This window comes from Ornithorhynchus anatinus, chromosome 1 (genome assembly GCF_004115215.2).
Source record: "Ornithorhynchus anatinus isolate Pmale09 chromosome 1, mOrnAna1.pri.v4, whole genome shotgun sequence".
Lineage (NCBI taxonomy): Eukaryota > Metazoa > Chordata > Mammalia > Monotremata > Ornithorhynchidae > Ornithorhynchus > Ornithorhynchus anatinus.
This window is the reverse complement of record NC_041728.1, coordinates 186,048,143-186,071,409: the sequence shown is the minus strand read 5'-3', so window position 1 is coordinate 186,071,409 and position 23,267 is coordinate 186,048,143. Positions and strand designations below refer to the sequence as shown.

The 23,267-nt window shown below is 51.7% G+C and overlaps 1 protein-coding gene across 1 annotated transcript in view; it reads left to right on the top strand.

Annotated features, from left to right (window-relative positions):
- Window positions 1-23,267, top strand: part of LOC100091642 (solute carrier family 15 member 2-like) — a gene marked incomplete at its 3' end in the record, with an annotated part of 74,293 nt that overhangs the window by 15,460 nt on the left and 35,566 nt on the right. Inside the window, exons 5-14 of the mRNA XM_029072049.1 lie at window positions 146-245; window positions 749-839; window positions 1,118-1,195; window positions 3,468-3,550; window positions 5,492-5,578; window positions 5,947-6,036; window positions 6,147-6,191; window positions 7,793-7,825; window positions 8,087-8,175; window positions 22,915-22,996. Coding sequence (XP_028927882.1) covers window positions 146-245; window positions 749-839; window positions 1,118-1,195; window positions 3,468-3,550; window positions 5,492-5,578; window positions 5,947-6,036; window positions 6,147-6,191; window positions 7,793-7,825; window positions 8,087-8,175; window positions 22,915-22,996 — 778 coding nt within the window. The remainder of the gene's footprint in view (window positions 1-145; window positions 246-748; window positions 840-1,117; window positions 1,196-3,467; window positions 3,551-5,491; window positions 5,579-5,946; window positions 6,037-6,146; window positions 6,192-7,792; window positions 7,826-8,086; window positions 8,176-22,914; window positions 22,997-23,267) is intronic.

Genomic DNA, 23,267 nt, shown 5'->3' with positions numbered 1-23,267 from the left:
GGAGGTGGGAGAAGGGTCCTCTCCGCGTCAGCGACAGGGGAGACAGGAACATCGGGTGTTAAGGGGGCTGCAGGTGAGACGGGAGTGGCAGTTTAGCAGGGGCAGAGCGGGACCAACAGCCTCAACACTGGTCCCGTCCTGGCAGGCTCCTGATCGGGGTGGGTCTGACTCTGATCGCCTTCGCTGTCGGAGGCATTAAGCCCTGCACCACCGCTTTCTTCGGAGATCAGTTTCAGGAAGAACACGTGAGAGACCGCCCCTCCCCCCGATCCGCCCGGAGGCCCCTGGGGACCGGCCTGGGTGGGACAATACCATATACTTGGTAATAATGATGATAATGATAATAATAATAATAATTTAGGTATTCGCTAAACGTTTATGATGGGCCAAGGATTGTGAGAGATTCAAGATAATCAGATCGGATACAGTCCCTGTCCCTCACTGGGGCTTGCAGTCTAAGTAGCAAGGAGAACAGGGATTGAATCCTCATTTTACTGAGGAGGAAACTGCGACCCAAAGAAGCGAAGGGATTTGCCCAAGATCACACAGCAGCCAAGAGGCAGAGCAGGGACTAGAAGCCAGGTCCCCTGACTCCCTGGCCCCGGGCTATTTCCAGTAGGCCGTGCTCCTTCCCTGAGGTAGGTGTGTGTGTTGTGTATGTTGTGTGTGTGTGCATGTGTGTCTGTGAGTTTGGGGGAGTGTGGATCTGTCACTGACACCGAAACCCCTTTACCCGATCTTGCCGCAGGTGGAAATGAGAAGAAAGTTCTTTGCTGTTTTGTATTTCTTAATCAACCTGGGTGTGTTGATCTCCATGTGTGTTACACCAGTGATTAAAAGTGAGTTCTGCCGCAGACAGTCAGAGGACTTTAAAGAGTTGCCCTGTCCCTGTTCTGCCCAAGCCCCTGCCGCAGCCCCTGCCCCTATTTTGCCCCATCTGTGTCCCTGCCCTGCCCCTGCCTCTGTCCCAACCTTGCCTTGCCCATGCCCCTGCCCAGTCACTGCCCTGCTGTGCTCCAGCCCCTGCCCCGCCCCACCCCACCCCTCCCCTGCCCCTGCCACTATCCGTCCGTCCGTCCCTCCCTCCCTCCCTCCCTCCTTCGGCCGGCCTCTGCAGAAGACATCGAGTGTTTCGGAAAGGACTGCTACGGGCTGGCGTTCGGAGCTAGTGGAGCCATCTTGCTGTTTTCATTCAGTAGGTTGGGACTGCGTGAGGGGCGGTCGGGGTGATGGAGGAGTGGGTTCTGTGGTGGGGGTCCTGGCCAGGGGGACAACAACAGGCAGGACCCAGAGGCATGCTGACCTGCTCCCTGGACTCCTAGGGGTCATTACTGCTTGAGAAGCAGCCTGCTCAGGGCCCCCGTGAGCCCCTGGGACCCAGCTGCTGACCCCGGGGGGGACAACCCGGCCCCATGAGGGGCACATCAGACCAGGGGAAACACCCTGGCCCCACCAGGGACACACTGACTCCATCCAGGACACATTTGCTTAGAGAGGACACCCAGGCCCAGGAAGGACACCCCATTCGTAACCAAGACACATTGACCTGGGGGGACACACCAGCCCAGGGAGGAAACCCCAGCCCAGGCAGAACGCTCCGGCCCCATCAGGGGCACATTGGCCTAGGGTGGACACCCTGGCCCAGGTAGGACACGCCTGCTGCATCAGGGATACACCAGCCCAGGGAAGGCATCAATTGGTCAATCAGTCAATCGAGTTGAACGGAGCAAGGTAGCGGGAGCCCCAGGATTCGAACTGATGTGCTGAGGCCCTCCCTCCATGGGTGCTTGTGTGGCTCTGTGGGTCAGTCCACCCCAGGAGGGCCTGGGCCCCATCAGGGCTGACAGGATGGAAACTAGGGCAGGTTGGGAGTGGGTAGGGGGCTCTGCCAGGCCCTGCCTGGCCCCACCCTCTCCCAACACCAGTTCAGATCCAAATGGGCCTCTGCTGCTAGGGTACTGGACCAGGGGAACTGGACCTGGGGAACTGGACCAGGAAAAAAGGGCCAGGGAAACTGGACAAGGAGACCCAGGCTTGGGGAACTGGGCCAGGGGAAAGGGGTCTGGGGAAGCGGGCCTGGGGATATGACCCTGGGTAGCCAGACCTGGGCAACAGGGTCTGAGGACCTGGCTCTGGAGAACAGGCTGGGAAAACAGGCCCTGCAGAACAGGAATCGGGGAACTGGGCCCGGGAAAGTGGACCAGGTGCCCCCTCTCGCTCTTTTTCTCCCCTCCTCTATACCCCCTTCCTTCCCGTCTCCATCAGTGGCAGGGACGGCGGTGTGGAGAAGGCTAGAAGGCCTGCTGGGACAGGGCCGGGAGGGAGAGCAAGTGTCCCCTCCGGCCCCAGAGCAGGACAGCTGACCCTGCCTGCCCTGCCGCATCCCAGCACCTCCTTAGAGGCCAGCCCCCTGCATCTCCACCCACCTGTACCTCTCATGTGCATATCTTCACACTCTATTACTCCTCCTCTCTGTTCCTGTAGTCTGCTGTCTGTCTCCCAGCTAGACTTTAAACTCCTCATTCATTCAATTGTATTTATTGAGCGCTTACTGTGTGCAGGGCACTTGTGGGCAGGGATGGCATGGTCATGGGCAGGGATTGTGTCTACTAACTCTATTCTCTCCCAAGCGTTCAGCACAATGCTCTGCCTACAGTAGACTTGAAGCTCTGTGAGGGCAGGGACAGTGCCTACTGTACTTTCCCAAATGCAGTAGTGTGCAAGCTCCTTGAGGGTAGGGATCGTGTTTCCTAATAATTATACTCTCCCAAGTGCTCTATCCACAGTAGTTTGAGAGCTTCTTAAGGACAGAGATCATGTCTACTATTGTCCTCTTTCAAGTGCTCAGAACAGTGTTCAGCTTGCAGTCAGCACTCAGTAAGAACTGTTAAGTGGTTGGGTGATTGACCAGAGGTGCAGGGCAATCATGAGAGAACAAAGTTTGAGGAAGTGTCTTTCACCACCCCTCCACCACCTTGGGTTCAGTTACCTGAAGGGAAAAGGAGAGCAGGGGCCCAGCCAGTGACCGAGTTGGAGGCTGGCCAGTTTCCATCCATCCTTGCAGGGCTCTGAATACAAGACCCTGTGCTAAATTACAGCGGGAGGGATTCAGATTAGACATTCCTAGAGTCCATACTGGAGTGGCGGTGGAAAGCTAGAATGGGGGCCGTGGGAGATGGGGCAGTTTTCTTACTTAGGTGCCCCAAGGATCAGGGCATCAAGGGGGATATTACCTGAGGGTGGGGTGGGGAGGAAGAGGGGAAGGATGGCTGAGGCCTGGGGAGCCTGCCCCTTACCCTCCAGGCTGAATAGGGCTGGGCTGCTTTCCCGACTCTGCCCTTTTGGGCAGTGTGCTAGAAGCAGAAGGCTTACCTTGGGGGTTGGCAGAGGTGGGGGAGGGGGTGGTGTCACCCTGGGCATGGAGGTATCCCCTCAGAGCTGAGGCCTGCCTGGCCCTCTGTTTCCAGTCATCTTCATGTCTGGGCAAAGCAGATATGTGAAATCTCCGCCTGAAGGAAACATGCTGGTCAAAGTCTGCAAATGTATCCAGGTATGTGCGTCCACTGAGACCGTTGTGACCTCTGGGGCCGGTGCCTCCAACCTGTGACTTCCGAGAGGTGCCAGGGGCCACGCCGGGGGTCGTGCCAGAGGCCGAGCTGTCCCCCATTCAGCCCCGGGCTGGGTTCAGCACTAGTAGTTACCACTACTAGTAGTGGTAGTTCAGTTCTACCACCCCCCCTTCACCTCTCCGCAGCTTAACCCTCTTTTCCCCCCATTTCCCTCTGCTCCTCCCCCCTCCCTTCCCATCCCCACAGCACTGTACTCATCCGCTCGACTGTATATATTTTCATTACCCTATTTATTTTGTTAATGAAATGTACATCGCCTCGATTCTATTTAGTTGCCATTGTTTTTACGAGATGTTCTTCCCCTTGACTCTATTTATTGCCATTGTTCTTGTCTGTCCGTCTCCCTCGATTAGACCGTAAGCCTGTCAAACGGCAGGGACTGTCTCTATCTATTGCCGACTTGTTCATTCCAAGTGCTTAGTACAGTGCTGTGCACATAGTAAGCACTCAATAAATACTATTGAATTCAGCATGGCAGCAGGTGAACCAGCAGCTGTGGAGGTCCCCTAGGGAGACCTGACCAAACACCTGAGCCCAAAGCCCAAGCCCGGGGACTCCCAGAATGGACCCGAGCCTGGAGACCAAGTCCAGGGGCTCCCTGAACAGATCCAACCTGAACTGGGAGGCCCACATCCACAGGACTTTCCCGAGATGCCTACCTAGGGGTAGGTGGAGGTCCCCGGCCTGAGCTCCAGGCCTGGGCTTACTACTGGACAGGACTCGTTCGTTCATTCAGTAGTATTTATTGAGCGCTTACTATGTGCAGGGCACTGGACTAAGTGCTTGGGATGTACAGTTTGGCAACAGACGGAGACAATCCCTGCCCAACATGGGCTCACAGTCTAGAAGGGGGAGACAGGTTGAGGTGAGCAAAGGCATCATCAAATGCACCATCCAGACTCCTGGACTGGACTGCAGACCTGAACAGCCAGACTGGACTGGTGGACTGAACTGCTGGCCCGGACAGCTGGACTGGATTGGGGGTTTGGGCTACTGGACTGGATTGCCAACCACACTACTGGACCGGACTGCCAGACTGGACTCCCGGGCTGGATTGTGGACCCAGACTGCTGGACTGGACTATGGGCCTGGACTTGCAGACCTCACTGCCGGATTGGACTGGTAGACTGGCCTGCCAGCTCAGACTGCTGAACTGGACTGCAGACTGGACTGCTGGATTGGACTGCCGGCCTGTAATACCGGACTGAACTGTGGGCCTGGACTGCTAGCCCCAACTGCTGGACCTGACTGCTGGCCTGGACTGCCGGATTGGACTGTTGGACTGGACTGGACTGACAGCCTGGATTGCCGGTGTGGACCACCAGACTGGACGGTGGGACTGGACTGCCAGCTCCGACTGCTGGACTGTACTACCGGCTTGTCCTGCCAGCTTGAACTGTCAGCCCTGACTGCCAGACTGGACTTCTGGGCTGGACTGCCAAACTGGATGGCTGGAGTGGACTGCTGGCATGGACTGCTGTCCCCTACTGCTGGCCCAAATCGCTGGCCTAGACTGTCGGTCCAGACTGCCAGCCCAGGCTGTTGTCCTGGAGGCTGGGCTTGGGGATGTGGTTCCAGGTGGACTGATGGACATAGCCGCTTTTGAGTCAGGGAGAAGGAATGAGCACAGGGGCACTTGGAGAGGTTGTGGGAAGGAGTGGGCAGGAATCCAGGAAAGGGGAGATTCTGGCCAGAGAGACGTTCAGAAGCCTGGATCATGGCAGGAGGGGTCATGGCCTTGAAGAGAGGAGGGGGTGGGGCTGTGTGGACACAAGCCAGGTGAAATGGAGGGAGGTAGTTTCAGGGGGTCCAGGGCCTTCTGCCCCCCCCCCCCACTCTGACGGTTCTACCATCTCCCCCAGTTTGCTCTCAGCAATCGACTGAGGAATCGTTCCAGACAGATTCCCAAAAGAGAACACTGGCTGGACTGGGCAGCTGAGCAGTATCCAGTAAGTCCATGGAGAGGAGCCCCAGGAAGCATGGTGGTGGATTGGGGGGTAGCCCTTTCCTTCCCTTCCTTCCTGATCCCCGACTACATTTTCTTGCCTCTGAGAAGGAGCCAGGCTGGACCCACTGCCCCCTCTGCCCCACTGTCCCTCCCTGCCCAGAGAAACAGGGGGCATGGGGCTGAGAACTCTCCATGAAAGAAAGTCCCCCGCCCACCGCCCCAGTGTCTCTGAGCTCTGGAGGGTGGGAAGTTTCCCCCTGGGATCTCACCTCAGTCCCTCCAGCTGCAGCTTCCCCCTACCTGAGCCGGGGCCCACCAGGGGCCTCCGGGGGCCTCCTGGGGCCACTGTTCAGGCCTTCTCCCCGACAGATGCAGCTGATCATGGAAGTGAAGGCGCTGATGCGGATGCTGGTCCTCTACATCCCCCTGCCCATGTTTTGGGCTCTGTTCGACCAGCAGGTGAGAGAACCACCATTCAGGGCCCCGAGGGCCTAACCGCCTGGGCACCCCCACTCCCAATTCCACCCCCACAGGGACACCACTGCCCTCACATGACTCTCCCGCCCTAGGGCTCCCGCTGGACGCTGCAGGCCACCAGGATGGACGGCAATGTGGTCAGTGGATGGGATTCAGGGGCACTGTGGGTGGGGGCCATGGAGGGAGAGGAGACCCAGGCTATTGGGAGGGTCGGGGGAGATTCAGGGTGCTGCAGGAGGGGGAAACGGGTGCCACCCCTCAGAGGGACGACACAGATATTTACCTGATGGATTCTCCAAATGCCTGGAACTGTGCTAAATGCTGCTTGTGGTGTGCCAGCTCCATCCCACTCCCAGAGAGTGGCCAGAGGGAACCCAGAGGGCCCCCATCCTCATCCAACTCTCCCAGGTGGCCCGGGGAAGGACCTTGGGCTCTCAACCTTAGCTGACCTCTCATCTCCAGAAGCCGATCACCTCCCAGGAGGCACTTAGCTCCAGACCTAAGAAAGAGTGTGGTTTAGTGGACAGCACACAGGTCCGGGAGCCAGAAGGACCTGGGTTCTAATTCTGGCTCTGCCACATGATAATAATAAGAATGATCATATTTGTTAGGCGCTTACCATGTGCCAAACACTGTTCTAAGAGCTGGGGTAGATAGAAGGTTATTAGATTGTCCCACGTGGGGCTCACAGTCTTATTCCCCATTTTACAGATGAGGTAACTGAGGCCCAGAGAAGTGAAGTGACTTGCCCAAAGTCACTCAGCTGACAAGTGGCAGAGCCAGGATTTGAACCCATGACCTCTGACTCCCAAGCCCCTGCTCTATGCACTATGACATACTGCTTTCCACACATGTGTGCTGTGTGACCTTGGGCAAGTCACTTCACTTCTCTGGGCCTCAGTTCCCTACTCTGTATAATGGGGATTAAGAGTGTGAGCCCCATGTAGACAGGGACTGTGTCAAACCTGATTAACTTGTATCTACGTAGTGCTTAGAACAGTGCTTGGCACATAGTAAGTGTTTAACAAGTACCATAATTATTACTAATTAACCTCCCTCCCTCGTGTCTCTGCCCCCATTCAATTGTATTTATTGAATGCTTACTGTTTGCAGAGTGCTGTACCAAGTGCTTGGAAAGTAGAGTGCAGCAATAAAGAGAGACAATCCCTGCCCACGATAAACTCACAATCTAGAGGGGGAAGACAGACAGCAATACAAGTAAACAGGCATCAATATAAATAAATGAAATTATAGATATAAAAATGTATAGACATAGCCATTGCTCACCCTCTCTCTCTCTCTCTGTGGGGAGCCACTGCCACCCTCCAGGCCTCTGGTCCAGCTTGACTCTGGCCCACCCCTTCCTCAGAGCTTCCAGGAGGCCACCCCCCAGTTCCCCGAGGCTACCTACTCAAGGCACCCAGCAGCTTTCTTCTTATTCCTGGACACTGACAGTGGGGCTTGAATCTGTCCCCTCTGTCCCCCCCCCCCCTTTTTCTTAGTGCACATTTGTCCTGGGGCGGGGAGGGAGGAGGTCTCTGGTCTCCCTACTTGTTCCTGTGAGGCAGCGACTGACTCACTCTTGCTATGGACATCCCCACAAGTGGACATGTGGGCATGAATGTCCAGTCCAGTGTTCTGAGTCATGGGGTGGAATGAAGGCCGTTGACACCAACTACTGCTGAGATGTGCAGAAGGCCCGCATGCCGCTGACTCCCCAGTTCTATTGTCGTTTCAGGGCCTATTTGTGATTAAACCCGATCAGGTCCAGGTAAGAAGGCAGCAGGCTGCACCCCTGCAGGCCAGGCCTCTCCCTCCTTGCCCACGCCCAGCCTTCCCTCCCTCTCAACAACACGGCTCTCGAACCCACCGCGGGTGAGCTTGAGGCCAGTGTTAGGTGTTGGGCGTGGAGAATTGTAAGGGGGCCTCCCCGGGTAGGGCGCTCAAGCCTCGTTGTTGGGGGGTCGGGGAGACGGGGAAGGGTTGGGCTTGAGGGAGGGTCAGTCACTGACCCTGCTTCTCGGCTTTCCAGATTCTCAATCCCTTTTTGATTCTCATCCTGGTCCCGATGTTTGAGCTGGGCATCTACCCTCTGATCAAGATGTGTCAAATCAACTTGACGTAAGTGTTGCCTGCCGCCTTCCTGACTCCTGGGTGTCCTCATGGAGCCTTCCGTGGTCAACTGGTCCTTCTCCCTGCCTCCTGATAGCACATTCCCTCCTGCCGCCAAGAACACTGGGGGCCATGTGCCTGGTAGAATGGCTCATCGGGAAGGAGCAGTTACTTGATGGCCCCATTAATAAGTGGGGAAATGGAGGCCCCAGGGAAATGCGAGAATGGGGAAGTAGTGCTGCCTAGTCGAAAGAGCCCAGGCCTGGGAGTCAGAGGACCCAGGTTCTACTCTTAGCTCTGCCACTTGTCTGCTGAGTGACCTTGGGCAAATCACTTATTATTATTAATCCTATTAATTAATCATATTTATTGAATGCTTACTGTTTGCAAAGCATTATACTAAGTGCTTTGGAGAGTACAATATAACGTCAGCCACATTCCCTGCCCACAACGAGCTCACAGCCTAGAGGAGGAGATAGACATTAATATAAATAAATAAATAGATAAATAAATAAAAGTTACAGATATATACATATGTGCTGTGGGGAAGAGAGGAAGAATGATGGAGCAAATATGAGCGGCACAGAAGAGAGTGGGATGAGAGAGGAGGGTTCAGTCAGGGAATGCTTCCTGGAGGAGATGTGCCTTCAACAAGGCTTCCAAGTGGGGGAGAGCAATTATCTGTCAGATATAAGGAGGGAAGGCGTTCCAGGCCAGAGGTAGGATGTGGGCGAGAGGTCGGCAACGAGACAGATGAGATCGAGGTACAGAGAGAAGGTTAGCACCAAAGGAACAAAGTGTGTGGGCTGGGTTGCAGTAGAGCAGCAAGGGGAGGCAGGAGGGGGCAAGGTGGTTAACTGTTTTAGAGTCAATGGTGAGGAGTTTTTGCTTGATGCAGAGATGGATGAGCAACCACTGAAGTTTATTTAGTAGTGGGGAAACATGGTCTGGATGTTTTTGAAGGAAAATGATTCAGGCAGCAAAGTGGAGTATGGACTGGGGTGGAAAGAGACAGGAAGCAGGGAGGTCAGCAAAAGGTTGATATAATAATCAAGGTGGGATAGAATAAGTGCTTGCATTAATGTGGCAGCAGTTTGGATGGAAAGTAAGGGGTGGATTTTGGTGATGTTGTGAAGGTAGAACTGACAGGATTCAGTGATGGCTTGAATATGTGGGTGGAATGAGAGAGAGGAGTCAAGGATAATACCAAGGTTACAGGCTTGTAAGACAGGAAGGATGGTGGTGCTGTCAACATCATCAACACGCTGTCAGAGAAGCAGCGTGGCTCAGTGGAAAGAGCATGGGCTTTGGAGTCAGGGCTCATGAGTTCGAATCCCAGCTCTGCCACTTGTCGGCTGTGTGACTGTGGGCAAGTCACTTAACTTCTCTGTGCCTCAGTTCCCTCATCTGTAAATGGGGATTAAGACTGTGAGTCCCACGTGGGACAACCTGATTCCCCTATGTCTACCCCAGCGCTTAGAACAGTGCTCGGCACATAGTAAGCACTTAACAAATACCAACATTATTAACATGAAGGGAAAGTGGAAAGGGAAAGGACAGGGTTTGGGTGGGAAGATAAGAAATTCAGTTTTAGCCATATTAAGTTGAGGTGAAGGGAGGACAACCAAGTAGAGAGGTCTTGAAGGCAGGAGGAAATGTGAGATGGCGGAGAGGGAGAGAAATCAGGGCTGGAGATGTAGATTTGGATGTCATCAACATAGAGGTGATAGTTGAAGCCGTGTTATCGAGTGAGTTTTCCAAGGGAGTGGGTGTAGATGGAGAATAAAAGGGGACCCAGAACTGAACCTTGAGGGGCACCCACAGTTAGGGGATGGGAGGCAGAGGGGGAGCCTGCAAAAGAGACTGAGAATGAGTGGCCAGAGAGATAGGATGAGAACCAGGAGAAGACAGCCAGTGAAGCCGAGTGTGGGTAATGTTTCCAGGAGATGGGAGTGGTTGACATGTTATAGGCAGCTGAGAGGTCGAGGAGGATTAGGATGGAGTAGAGGCCGTTGGATTTGGCAAGAAGAAGGTGATTGTTGACCACTGAGAGGGTGGTTCCTTTGGAGTGAAGAAGACAGAAGCTAGATTGGAGGGGTCAAGGAGAGAATTGGAGGAGAGGAACTGGAGGCAGCAGATGCAGTCAGCTCGCTCAGGGATTTTGGAGAGGAATGCTAGGAGGGAGATAGGGTGTTAACTTGAAGAAGCCCTGGGATCAAGGGAGGATTTTTTTAGGATGGGGAGATATGGGCATGTTTAAAAGCAGTAAGAAAGAAGCCACTGGAGAGTGAACAGTTGAAGATGACAGTTACGGAGGGAAAAGGAGAGGGGACAAGTGTTTTGATGAGGTGTGAAGGAATGGGGTCGACTGCACGGTGGAGTAGGTGGATTTTGAAAGAAGGTAGGAGATTTCCTCTAGAGGTACTGCTGAGAAAGATAGGACAGTTGAAGAAGGGGCAGGAGAGGAGAGGGCCTGAAAAGGGGCAGGGGAGATTTTCGGGAGCTCACACCTGATAATGTCAATTTTGTTGATGAAATAAGTGGCCGGGTCATTAGGGGCAAGGGATGGAGGAAGTAGGAGGACAGGGGGCCTGAGGAGGGAGTTAAAAGTCTGCAACAACTGGCGAGGGCAATGGACATGGAAGTCAATACGGGTGGAGAAATAGTTTTGGCGGGCAGAGGCGAAGGAAGAGTTAAGGCATGGAAGGATAAACTTGTAATGGACAAAATCGACTTGATATCTAGATTTCTGCCAGTAACACTCTGTGGCTCTTGCACAGGAAAGGTGATACAGGGCTGAGGGTTAGTGGTACAAAATTGACAAAGGGATAGGGGAGTGAATGAGTTGAGTTCAGTAGAGAGGGTGGTGTTGAGAGCATCAGTTTGGTTGTCGAGGGAAGGTAGTTTGGGTACAGAGACTAAATGGAACATGATGATTTGGGAAAATTGAATGTGGTCAAAAGATCAGAGGTCTTTGTGGGGGAACAGGACAGATTTATGGGGAAGATGTGTGTGGGAGAGAAGGCAGGTGAGAAGGTTGTGGTCAGAGAGAGGGATTTCAGAGTTGGCGAGACTCTGCAATCTAGCATCTGTCCAGGTTGGAGAGTGGGTGAAGTAGGATGAAGGAGGGAGTCATTGGAGTTGATGAGTGATAGAAGGTGAACAGCAGAAGGGTCTTCAGAAACATCTATGTGGATATTGAAGTTCCCAAGGATCAATGTAGGCAAGGAGGAAGAAGAAATGCGAGAAAGGGATCAAAATGGTTAATGAAGTTAGAGGTGGGACCTGGGTGGCGGTAGGTGACCCTTATTAGAATCTGGAATGAGTGGTAGAGGCGGATCATATGGGCTTTGAAGTAAGGGAAAGAAAGAGATGGGGAAGGTTGAATAGTGCAAAAGCGGCATTGGGGTATGAGAAGAAAGCTGACACCTCCTCTTTTCTCAGTGAGTCTGGGGAAGTGGGAGAAGATGAGGTCTCCTCTGGAGAGAGCAGCAGGGAAGACTGTCACTGGAGAAAGTCAGGTTTCAGTGATGGTGAGGAGGAGTGACCAGGACAGGAACAGGTCAGTAATGAAAGGAAGCGGGGGTTCCACAGGCCACACTTGACTGAGGCTGTGGGGAGGATGCACGGGGTGAGGATGGGGTAAAGAATAGGAAGGGGTTGAATGGGGATGAGCTGGAGGGGGCCAGTGCGTGGGAAGGGGGATGAAGGACGACCCTGGGAAGGATGACAGGAATGGGGCAGGGAGAGAGGTGGGGAGGGTTTGGATGGGAGTGCACTGAGGAAGGCCAGCCTGTGGAGGGGGGATGATGAGGGATGCTAGACGAAGGGGACAGAGGAGGGAAGACCAGATGGAGGGAAGTGAAGGTGCTTTGTAGGGTTAGGATGGAAGAGAAAGAAAATGCTGAGCTGCATTAGCTGATCTGTAGTCCCAGTGCGTTGGGACAGATTTCTCTATAAGGGAACAACGACTCAGCAGCTCTCAACTGGGGGCATTCCACAAATTCTGAGCTGAGATTAACTGTCATTAAAGCCTCTGCAGGAGTGACAAGTCCTTTGTTGATAGGTGACATTTGACACGTTAACTCCTTAGTGAGTCTCTGTCCTGCTTCTTTGGGTTGGGTCCTTGTCTCTATTTTTTGCTGGAGGGCTCAGCATCCCTTCCCTCCAAGGTGGTGATCACAGCCTTCACAGTGGAGGGAAGGGCGGGAGGGGCAGGGACCCTCGCTTTGTTTTAATTTTTTGTCCCGTGGCTTGCCAAGTGGGCAATGGGTGGTGTGACCCTTCTCTCTGTCTCTATGTGAGGCCTCCTGTATGAGGGGAGGGACGGGTCTGGAAGGCTCGGCCTTCCTTCCTCCCTCCCTCCATCCCTTCCTCCATGGCTGTGATCCCATGCCCCCCTCTGTGGTGGCAGGGAGGGAGGGGCAGGGAGTGAGTGGAGGAGTCCCTCTGCCTCAAACTTTTGCCCCTCATGTCACCTAGTGGGTGCTGGGGTGGTCAACAGCCCTTCTCCCTGGCTCTATTTTAGGCCTCCATGTGAGGGGAGTGGAGGGGCCGGTGGGTCGGGGGGTGGCAGAGACCCTCCCCTTGATCCAATTTTTTTTTTGGCCCCTGGTTTGCCTAGTGGGTGCTGGGATGGTCAGCGGCCTTTTCCTCAGGCGCGAACCTAGGGCTCCGGTGTGAAGAGGAACGGCTGGAGGGCTCAATGTCCCTTGGCTCCATGGTGGTGGCAATCCTGGGTCCGTCCCCCCCTCCCCCGCGTGTAAGGAAGAAGAATCAGGGGGAGTGTGGTGGCGGAGACTCTACCCTTGATTCAGTTTTTTGGCCCCTGGTTTGCAAAGTGGGCGCTGGTATGGTCAGCAGCCTTTCCCTCAGCCATGCACTTAGGCCCCTGGTTGAAAGTGAGAGGGGTGGAGGGCTCAGGCTACCTTCATTCGGTCACCTCCCTAGACCACCCACAGGTAGGGAGAGGGAAAGAATGGGGTCAGCGACCCTTCCCCTTTGAGTGTGGGTCTGGAGGAGTTGATCGATGTCGGACCTCTGGCACTGTCACTGCTGCCTCTCACAGCTCTTTCACAGCCCTACTACAGTCGCCGCCATCTTGAATGGCCATCTTCCATCTTGAATGGCCATCTTCTCTGGACCTCAGTTTCCTCAAGCTTGAGAGTCAGAAATTCCTGGATTCTAATCCCGGCTTTATCACTTGTCTGCTGTGTGACCTTGGGCAAGTCACTTCACTTCTCTGGGCCTCAGTTACCTCATCTCTAAAATGAGGATGGAAAATGACACCCACGTGGGAGAGGGACTGTGTCCAACACGACTTTCTTATATCCACCCCAGTGCTTAGCACAGTGTCTGGCACATAGTAAACGCTTGGCAAATCTCACTATTACCACATTATTATTTTTCCTCCTGTTTACACTGTGAACCCCATTTGGGACAGAGAATGTGTCTGATCTAATTAACTTATCGTGGCTCAGTGGAAAGAGCCCAGGCTTGGGAGTCAGAGGTCATGGGTTCAAATCCCGGCTCCGCCACTTGTCAGCTGTGTGACTGTGGGCAAGTCACTTAACTTCTCTGTGCCTCAGTTCCCTCATCTGTAAAATGGGGATTAAAACACTGAGCCCCACGTGGGACAACCTGATCACCCTGTATCTATCCCAGCGCTTAGAACAGTGCTCTGCACATAGTAAGTGCTTAACAAATGCCAACATTATTATTACCTCAGCATTTAGAACAATGATTGACCCATGTAAGCTCTCAACAAATACTAAACCAAAAACCCAAAAGAACCAGGGAGACCTGACTCCGTGGTGGGGCATTAAAGCTGCCAGTCGCCCGAGTGCCCATAATGTTAGAGAAGCAGCGTAGCTTAGTGAATAGAGCATGGGACTGGGAGTCCAAAGGACCTAAATTCATACTATTGAATGAATGAATTAATGAATGAATAATTCTCTTCCCCTCGTCAAAACCCTACTTAAAACTCACCTCCTCCAAGAGGCCTTCCCAGACTGAGCTCCCCTTCTCCCCCTACTCCCTCTACCGCCCCCCCTTCACCTCTCTTCAGCTTAACCATCTTTTCCCCCCATCTCCCTCTGCTCCTCCCCCTCTCCTTTCCCATCCCCTCAGCACTGTACTCTCTGCTCAACTGTATATATTTACATTACCCTATTTATTTTGTTAATGAAATGTACATTGCCTTGATTCTATTTAGTTGCCATTGTTTTTACGAGATGTTCTTCCCCTCGACTCTATTTATTGCCACTGTTCTTGTCTGTCTGTCTCCCCCGATTAGACTGTAAGCCCGTCAAAGGGCAGGGACTGTCTTTATCTGTTGCCGACTTGTTCATTCCAAGCGCTTAGTCCAGTGCTCTGCACATAGTAAGCACTCAATAAATACTATTGAATGAATGAATGAATGACTTGGGTTTTAATCCCAGCTCCACTCCATATATGCTGTGTGACCTTGGGCTAATCATATACCTTTTCTGGGCCTTAGTTACCTCATCTGTAAAATGGGGATTAGGAGCGTGAGCCCCATGTGGGACAGGGACTGTGTCCAACTTGATTAACTCAGAGAAGCAGCGTGGCTCAGTGGAAAGAGCCCAGGCTTGGGAGTCAGAGGTCATGGGTTCGAATCCTGGCTTTGCCGCTTTTCAGCTGTGTGACCGTGGGCAAGTCACTTAACTTCTCTGTGCCTCAGTCACCTCATCTGTAAAATGGGAATGAACTGTGAGCCTCATGTGAGACAACCTGATTACCCTGTATCTACCCCAGCGCTTAGAACAGTGCTCTGCACACAGTAAGCGCTTAACAAATACCAACATTATTATCTACCCCAGTGCTTAGAACAGTACTTGGCACACAGTAAGAGCCAAGTATAATATATAATATTATATAGTATTATTATCAATATTAATAATAATAATGATGATGATGTCCCAAATGACCCTGGGCCCGTGGAGAGGGCAAGTCTGGCCCTGGGACCAGAAACACTTACCTGTTGTCTAAGCCCCATGATCTTTTCTCCCACTGCATGATCCCATTCCTCATGCCCTCCTTCTTACCTGGAGATTCCCCCTCACCGCTTCACATCATCAGTCATCATCCAGTGGTATTTATTGAGCACTTACTGTGTGTGCAGAACACTGCACTTAATGCTTGGGAGAATACAATACAACAGAATTGATAGACATGTTCCCTGCCTGCAGTGAGCTTACAATCTAGAGGGGGAGGTAGACATTAATATGAATAAATAATTTACATTGTATAATTTATAGATTTGTTCACAAGTGCTGTGGAGCGAATGCCAAGTGACCAAAAGTCCCAGATCCAAGTGTATAGATGACCCGGAAGGGAGAGGGAGCTGGGAAATCAGGGCTTAACTGGGGAAGGCCTCTTCGCATCTGACAGAGTGCCATTCTTTCCACCTTCAGAGACCTTCTGACAGCATATCTCCTCTAGACTGATAGCTCATTGTGAGCAGGGAATGTGTCAACCAATTCTGTTGTATTGTCTCTTCCAAGTGCTTAATACAGTGCTATGCACACAGTAAGTGCTCAGTAAAGATCACTGATTGATTGACTGGTATCCTCCAGTAGGCTTGCCCTGACTAATTTCTCTTCCTCCATCTAGAATTCCCCCAATTCCCTCATCAGCACATTCATGACCCTGTCATTGTTCTTATCATTACTATTATTATTATCGTATTATCTTTATTACTACTACTATTGTATTTGTGTCAAGCACTGTTCAAAACACTAGGGTAGCTACCAGTAAATCAGGTTGGACATGGTCCCTGACTCACATGGGGCTCATAATAATAATAATAATGTTGGTATTTGTTAAGCGCTTACTATGTGCCAAGCACTGTTCTAAGCGCTGGGGTAGACATAGGGGAATCAGGTTGTCCCACATGGGGCTCACAGTCTTAATCCCCATTTTACAGATGAGGGAACTGAGGCACAGAGAAGTTAAGTGACTTGCCCACAGTCACACAGCCAACAAGTGGCAGAGCTGGGATTCGAACTCCTGAGCCCTGACTCCAAAGCCCATGCTCTTTCCACTGAGCCAGGCTCACATTCTAAGTAGGAGCCAGAACAGACACTGAATTCCCAATTTGCATATGAGGAAGTCGAAGCACAGAGAAGTGAAGTCATTTTTTTAAAAAGGTGTTTGTTAAGCGTTTGCGATGTGGCAGGCGCTGTTCTAAGCGCTGGGGTAGATACAAGGTCCGGCTGGACATAGCCCATGTCCCACATAGGGCTCACCGTCCTAATCCCCATTTAACAGATGAGGTAACCAAGACTCAGAGAAGTTAAGTGACTTGTCCAAGGTCATTCAGAAGAAAAGTGCTGGAGCACTGCTAGGACCCAAGTCCTTCTGACTCCCAGGCCTGTGGTCTATCATTTAGACCACACTGCTGCTCCAGCTATGGAAGCAAATGAGTTATCCAAGGCAGTGGGTGTAGAAGGAGAATAGAAGGTGACCCACTACTAAGCCTCAAGGGACCCCCACAGGTAGGGGTGGGAGGCAGGGGAAGAGCTTGAAGAAGAAACTGAAAATGAGTGACCAGAGAGATAGGAGGAGAACCAGCAGAGGACAGTGTCCATGAAGCCAAGGTTGGGTAATGTTTCTGGGAGAAAAGGGTGGTCCATTTATCCAGTTGTATTTATTAAGTGCTTACTGTGTGCAGAGTACTGTGCTAAGTACTTGGGAAAGTACAATGCAGCAATAAAGAGTGACAATACCTGCCCTCAACGAGCTCACAGTCTGGGGGCGGGCAGAGACAGATCAATACAAGTAAACAGGCATCAATATAAGTAAATAAAATTACAGATATATTCATAAGTACTACGGGGTGGGGAGAGGGGTAAAGAGCAGGGAGTGGGAGATGAGGAAAAGTCAGGGAAGACCTCTTGGAGGAGATGTGCCTTTAACAAGGCTTTGAAGTGGGGGAGAAGCATTGTCTGGCAGATTTGAAGAAGGAGTTCACAATGTCAAAGGCAGCTGGGAGTTTGAGGAGGATTAGGATGGAGTGGAAGCTGTTGGATTTGGCAAGAAGGAGATCATTGGTGACCTAAGAGAGGTAGGTTTCCTTGGAGTGAAGAGGATGAAAGTCAGACTGGCAGGAGTTGAGGGAGTTGGAGGGGAGGAAGTAATAATGTTGGTATTTGTTAAGCGTTTACCATGTGCAGATCACTGTTCTAAGCGCTGGGGTAGACACAGGGGAATCAGGTTGTGCCACGTGGGGCTCACAGTCTTAATCCCCATTTTACAGATGAGGGAACTGAGGCACAGAGAAGTTAAGTGACTTGCCCACAGTCACACAGCTGACAAGTGGTGGAGCCGAGATTTGAACCCATGACCTCTGACTCCCAGGCCCATGGACTTTGAAAGAGAGTAGAGTAATCATGCTGAATTGTACTTTCCAAGTGCTTAGTACAGTGCTGTACACACAGTAAGGGCTCAGTAAATACGATTGAATGAATGAATCTGCTTGATATGAAGGGGGAGGGAGTTCCAGGCCAGAGGTAGGATGTGGGTGAGGGCTCAACGAAGATATAGATGAGATTGAGCTACAGTGAGCAGGTTGGCATTGGAGGGGTGAAGTGTGTGTGCTGCGTTGTAGTGGGAGTGTAAGGTAGGAGAGGTAGAGCTACTCAGGTGTCTCAGAGCTGACCATAAGGAGATTTTGTTTGATGCTAAGGTGGATGGGTAAGCATTGGAGGAGTAGGGAGAAGTGGACTGAATGGTTTCATAGAAAAATGACCCGGGCAGTAGATTGAAATAGGGACTGAAGTGGGGAGAGACAGGAGGCAAGGAGGTCAGCGAGGAGGCCGATGCAGTAATCCAGGTGGGATAGGATGAGTGGTAGCAGTTTGGATGGACAGGAAAGAGCGGATTTTATCAGTGTTGTGAAGGTAGAACTGACAGGATTTGGTGACGGATGGAATGCGGGGATGGAATGAGTGATTGGCATGGCCTAATGAATAGCACATGAACTTGGGAGTCAGAAGGACCTGGGTTCTAATCCCGGCTCCACTATTTGATTAGACTGTAAGCCCATCAAAGGGCAGGGACTGTCTCTATCTGTGACCGATTTGTACATTCCAAGCGCTTAGTACAGTGTTCTGCACATAGTAAGCGCTCAATAAATACTATTGAATGAATGAATATTTGTCTGCCGTGTGACCTTGGGCAAGTCACTTCACTTCTCTGGGCCTCATTTTCCTCATCTGTAAAGTGGGGATTAAGACTGTGAGGCCCATGTGGGACATACTGTATCCAACCTGATTACCTTGTATCTCGCCCATCGTTTTGTACCATGCCTGGCATTTTGCCCCTTCCTACCTTACCTCGCAATTCTCCTACTACAACCCAGCCCACATACTTCTCTCCTCTAATGCTTACCTTCTCAGTGTACCTAGATCTCATCTATCTCACTGCCGACCTCTGGCCCACATCCTGCCTCTGGCCTGGAATGCTCTCCTTCCTCTTATCTGACAGACAATGACTCTCCCTGACTTCAAAGCCTTTTTGAAAGTACATCTCCTCCAGGAAGCCTTCCCTGACTAAGCCTTCCTTTCCCCTCTTTCTACTCCCTTCTGCGCCACCCTGACTTGCTACCTTTATTCGTCCCCACCCCCAGCCCCTCAGTACTTATGTAAGCATCTGTAATTGATTTTTTATGTTACTGTATGTCTCCCCTGCTATTTAATTAATTATGGTAATTGTTAAGCACTTATTATGCGCCAGGCACTGTACTGAGCACTGGGGTGGGTACGTGCAAATCGGGTAGGACACAGTCCTTGTCCCACCTAGGGCTCACAGTCTCAATCCCAGTTTTACAGATGAAGTAACTGAGGCACAGAGAAGTAAAGTGACTTGCCCAGGGTCAAAGAGCAGACAAGTGGTGAAGTCACAATTGCAACCCATGACCTCTAGATGTAAACTCGTTGTGGGAAGGGAATGTGTCTGTTTATTGTTGGATTGCACTTTCCCAAGTGCTCTGCACACAGTAAGCACTCAATAAGTACGATTGACTGACTAACTTAGTAAGCGCTTAACAAATACCATTAAAAAAAAGAGAGATGACTTGAGGAAAATGCAGGTAATGGATTTGTGGGAAAGAGAGGACAGTGGAGTTCATTCAGTCCAGTTCCCTGGACTGGGGAGTCTCTGGCCTGGGGAGTCTCTGGACTGGAAAGCCTCAGGACCATGTAGTCCCTATACTGGGGAACTCCTGGGTTGGGGGGTCTCTGGGCCATGGAGGCCTGGGACTAGGCAGTCTCTGGTCTAGGGAGCTCCTTGACAGGGGAGCCTCTGGACCATTGAGGCCTTGGACTGCGGAGCCCCTGCATTGTAAAGACTGTGGACCGGGGAACCAATGGACCATAGAAACCCTAGACTGCAGGGCCAAGAGGTAGGGCCAGGGAAGGATGGCCCAAAGGCAGGGGGTCCAGGGCCGGGGTCCTCCAGCTGCCCTGGTGGGATCTTTCTCCTTCCCTCCTGTTGGTGATTAGCTGAGGCGGTCATACAATTCCTTGGGAGACTGTAATAAAATAGAGTTGGTAGATAAGATCCCTCTCCACAAGAAGCTTACAGTCTAGTGCTAAGAGCTTAGTATAATGCTCTGCGTACAATAAGCATTCATTCATTCATTCATTCAATAGTATTGAGCGCTTACTATGTGCAGAGCACTGTACTAAGCACTTGGAATGTGCAAATGGGTAACAGATAGAGACAGTCCCTGCCCTTTGAAGGGCTTACAGTCTAATCAGTAATACTACTGATTGATTGATAGAGGGGGAGACAGACATTAAAATAAGTTACAGAGAGGGAAAATGAGGGTAACGATACAAATCTAAGTGCTGTGGGGCTAAGGGTGGGGTAACTAGTGACATCTTAATGAGTACAGGTTGCAATATAAAGGCAATGGGGGAAGACAGGGGAAATGAGGACACAGTATGGCCCTTTCTGCGGGCTGCCTTAACTGCTCACCCTTCCTCCCTCCTCCCCTCCGTCCCTCTCCAGCCCACCTCTCTGAGCCACGCTGGGGAAGCAGCATGACTCAGTGGAAAGAGCCTGGGCTTTGGAGTCAGAGGTCATGGGTTTGAATCCCGGCTCTGCCACTTGTCAGCTGTGTGACTGTGGGCAAGTCACTTAACTTCTCTGTGCCTCAGTTCCCTCATCTGTAAAATGGGGATTAACTGTGAGCCTCACGTAGGACAACCTGATTACCCTGTATGTACCCCAGCGCTTAGAACAGTGCTCTGCACATAGTAAGCGCTTAACAAATACCAACATTATTATTATTCATTCATTCAATTGTATTTATTGAACGCTTACTGTGTGCAGAGCACTGTACTAAGCGCTTGGAATGTACAGTTCGGCAACAGAGACAATCCCTGCCCAACAAAGGGCTCACAGTCTAAAACGGGGAGGCAGACAGCGAAACCAAACAAGTAGTCAGGCATCAATTCCATCAAGATAAATAGAATCATAGATATATGTACACATCATTAATAAAATAGAGTAATAAATAATATATACAAAGATACACAAATGCTGTGGGGAGGGGAGGGGGTTAGAGCAGAGGGAGGTGGTAGGGGGAATGGGGAGGGGAGGAGGAGCAGAGGGAAAGGGAAAGCTCAGTCTGGGAAGGCCTCCTGGAGGAGGTGAGCTCTTAGTAGGGCTTTGAAGAGGGGAAGAGAGTGAGTTTGGCAAATGTGAGGAGGGAGGGCATTCCAGGTCAGTGGTAGGACGTGGGTCAGGGGTCGACGGTGGGACAGGCGAAAATGAGGCACAATGAGGAGGTGAGCAGCAGAGGACGGAGTGTGCGGGGTGGTCTGTAGAAGGAGAGAAGGGAGGTGAGGTAGGAGGGGGCAAGGGGATGAAGAGCTTTGAAGCCAAGAGTGAGGAGTTTTTCTTTCATGTGAAGGTTGATAGGCAACCACTGGAGGTTTTCGAGGAGGGGAGTGACATGCCCAGAGTGTTTCTGTAGAAAAAATGAAGCAGAATGAAGTATAGACTGAAGCGGGGAGAGACAGGAGGATGGGAGATCAGAGGGGAGGCTGATGCAATAATCCAATCGGGATATTATGAGAGCTTGAACCAGCAAGGTAGCAGTTTGGTTGGAGAGGAAAGGGCGGATCTTGGCGATGTTGTGAAGGTGAGAGACCGGCAGGTTTTGGTGACGGATTGGATGTGTGGGGTGAATGAAAGAGCGGAGTCAATGTTGACACCAAGGTTGTGAACTTGTGAGACAGGAAGCATGGTAGTGCCATCCACAGTGACGAAGAAGTCAAGGAGAGGACAGAGTTTGGGAGGGAAAATAAGGAGCTCAGTCTTGGATATGTTGAGTTCTGGGTGGCGGACAGACATCCTGGTGGAGACGTCCTGGAGGCAGGAGGCCATACAAGCCTGGAGGAAGGGGGACAGAACAGAGGAGGAGATGTAGATTTGGGTGTCAAATCTGCTACTGTGATGGGAATGGCCTGTTGCTGGAGGGTCAGTTTTTGGAAGCAGTTTGTTTTAGTGGAAAGAATATGGGCTTGGTAATCAGAGGGTGTGGGTTCTAATCTTGGCTCCACCACTTATCAGCTGTGTGACTTTGGGCAAGTCACTTTACTTCTCTGTGCCTCAGTTACATCATCTGTAAAATGGGGATTAAGACTCTGAGCCCAATGTGGGACAACCTGTTTACCTTGTATCTACCCCAGTGCTTAAAACAGTGCTTGGCACATAGTAAGTGCTTAACAAATGCAATCATTATCATTATTATTATCATTAATAATTAGTCACCCTGACTTTGTCTCTATACCTGCCCTGCCCGGGTATAGCATCCATCCAATACTGGGGGGGTGGGAGGGGTTCTAAGCTTGAGCAGATACTGTCCATTCCGTGATCTGGGCAGTCATGAATGTTCTCCAAACCGTCTGGTGCCACAGGCACCTGCGGGTGTCCCAGTCGAGGTCAGAGCTGAGTTTATCCTCCAATCCTCGTGGCCCTCAGAGCTCCAGTACGGTGCCCTTTGCTGCCCAAAGACCAAAAGGGACCAGAACCCCAGCTTCCAGAGTCCCAAGGCCCTGGCCAACCCTGGGGCCAAATGGAAAAGGGCCTGAGTGCAATCCTGGGGGCACCAAAGGCAAACAAGGGGACCCCATGCCACTCTGGGGTTCTTTTTTAATCCCCCACAGTTGTTGTGAGCACCTCTCAGAGGTCAAAGTGTTGTGGGCCACCTCTTTCTCCGTCCACACCATCCACTGCCCAGGCTTATAATCAATCGATCAAAGGTATTTATTGAGTGTTTACTGTGTGCAGAGCACTGGACTATTATTATGATTACGATTATGGTATTTGTTAAACATTTACTGTGTGCCAAGCACTGTTCTAAGTTCTGGGGTTAGATACAAGATAATCAGGTTGTCCGACATGGAGCTTAAGGTCTTAATCCCCATTTTAGTGATGAGGTAACTGAATCACAGAGAAGTTAAGTGACTTGCCCAAGGTCACACAGCAGACAAGTGGTGGAGCCGAGATTAGAACCCACATCCTCTGACTCCTAAACCTGTGCTCTTGCCACTAGGCTGCCACTAGGCCATGGTGCTTGTCATGTGGAGAAATGTCAGGTGGAGGTTCCTCGCCCACTCCAGGGGCTAACTTTGGGCAGGTGGCTGAGCGGGCAATTGCCTGCGCTCTCCCCAGCCCCTACCAGCTCCATCATCTCCTTCTCCCTCTCCATAGGCCCATCAGGAAGATGGTGATCGGCATGGTCCTGGCAGCCCTGGCCTTCACGGTGGCAGCCGTCATCGAGATCCAAATGCACGTGAGTTTGGAGCAGGTACCCCCTGACGGGTCCCAAAGGGCAGGGCCTCAGGCAGGGGCTGGGGACTGCCCAGAGGAAGTGGGCAGTGCGGTCCTGCCTTTTTTGTGGGTGTGGTCCAGCGGGGGAGGCCAACCTGGAGACTGTGCCGAAGAGCAGGCACGCAAGTTGGCCAACTCGAGTACCACCCCCAACTGAGTGAGTAGGTGAGTGGTGTGAGGGCAGCAGACAGCAGGCAGCCCCTAGGGGAAGGATAGGGCTTAGGGGGCGACCG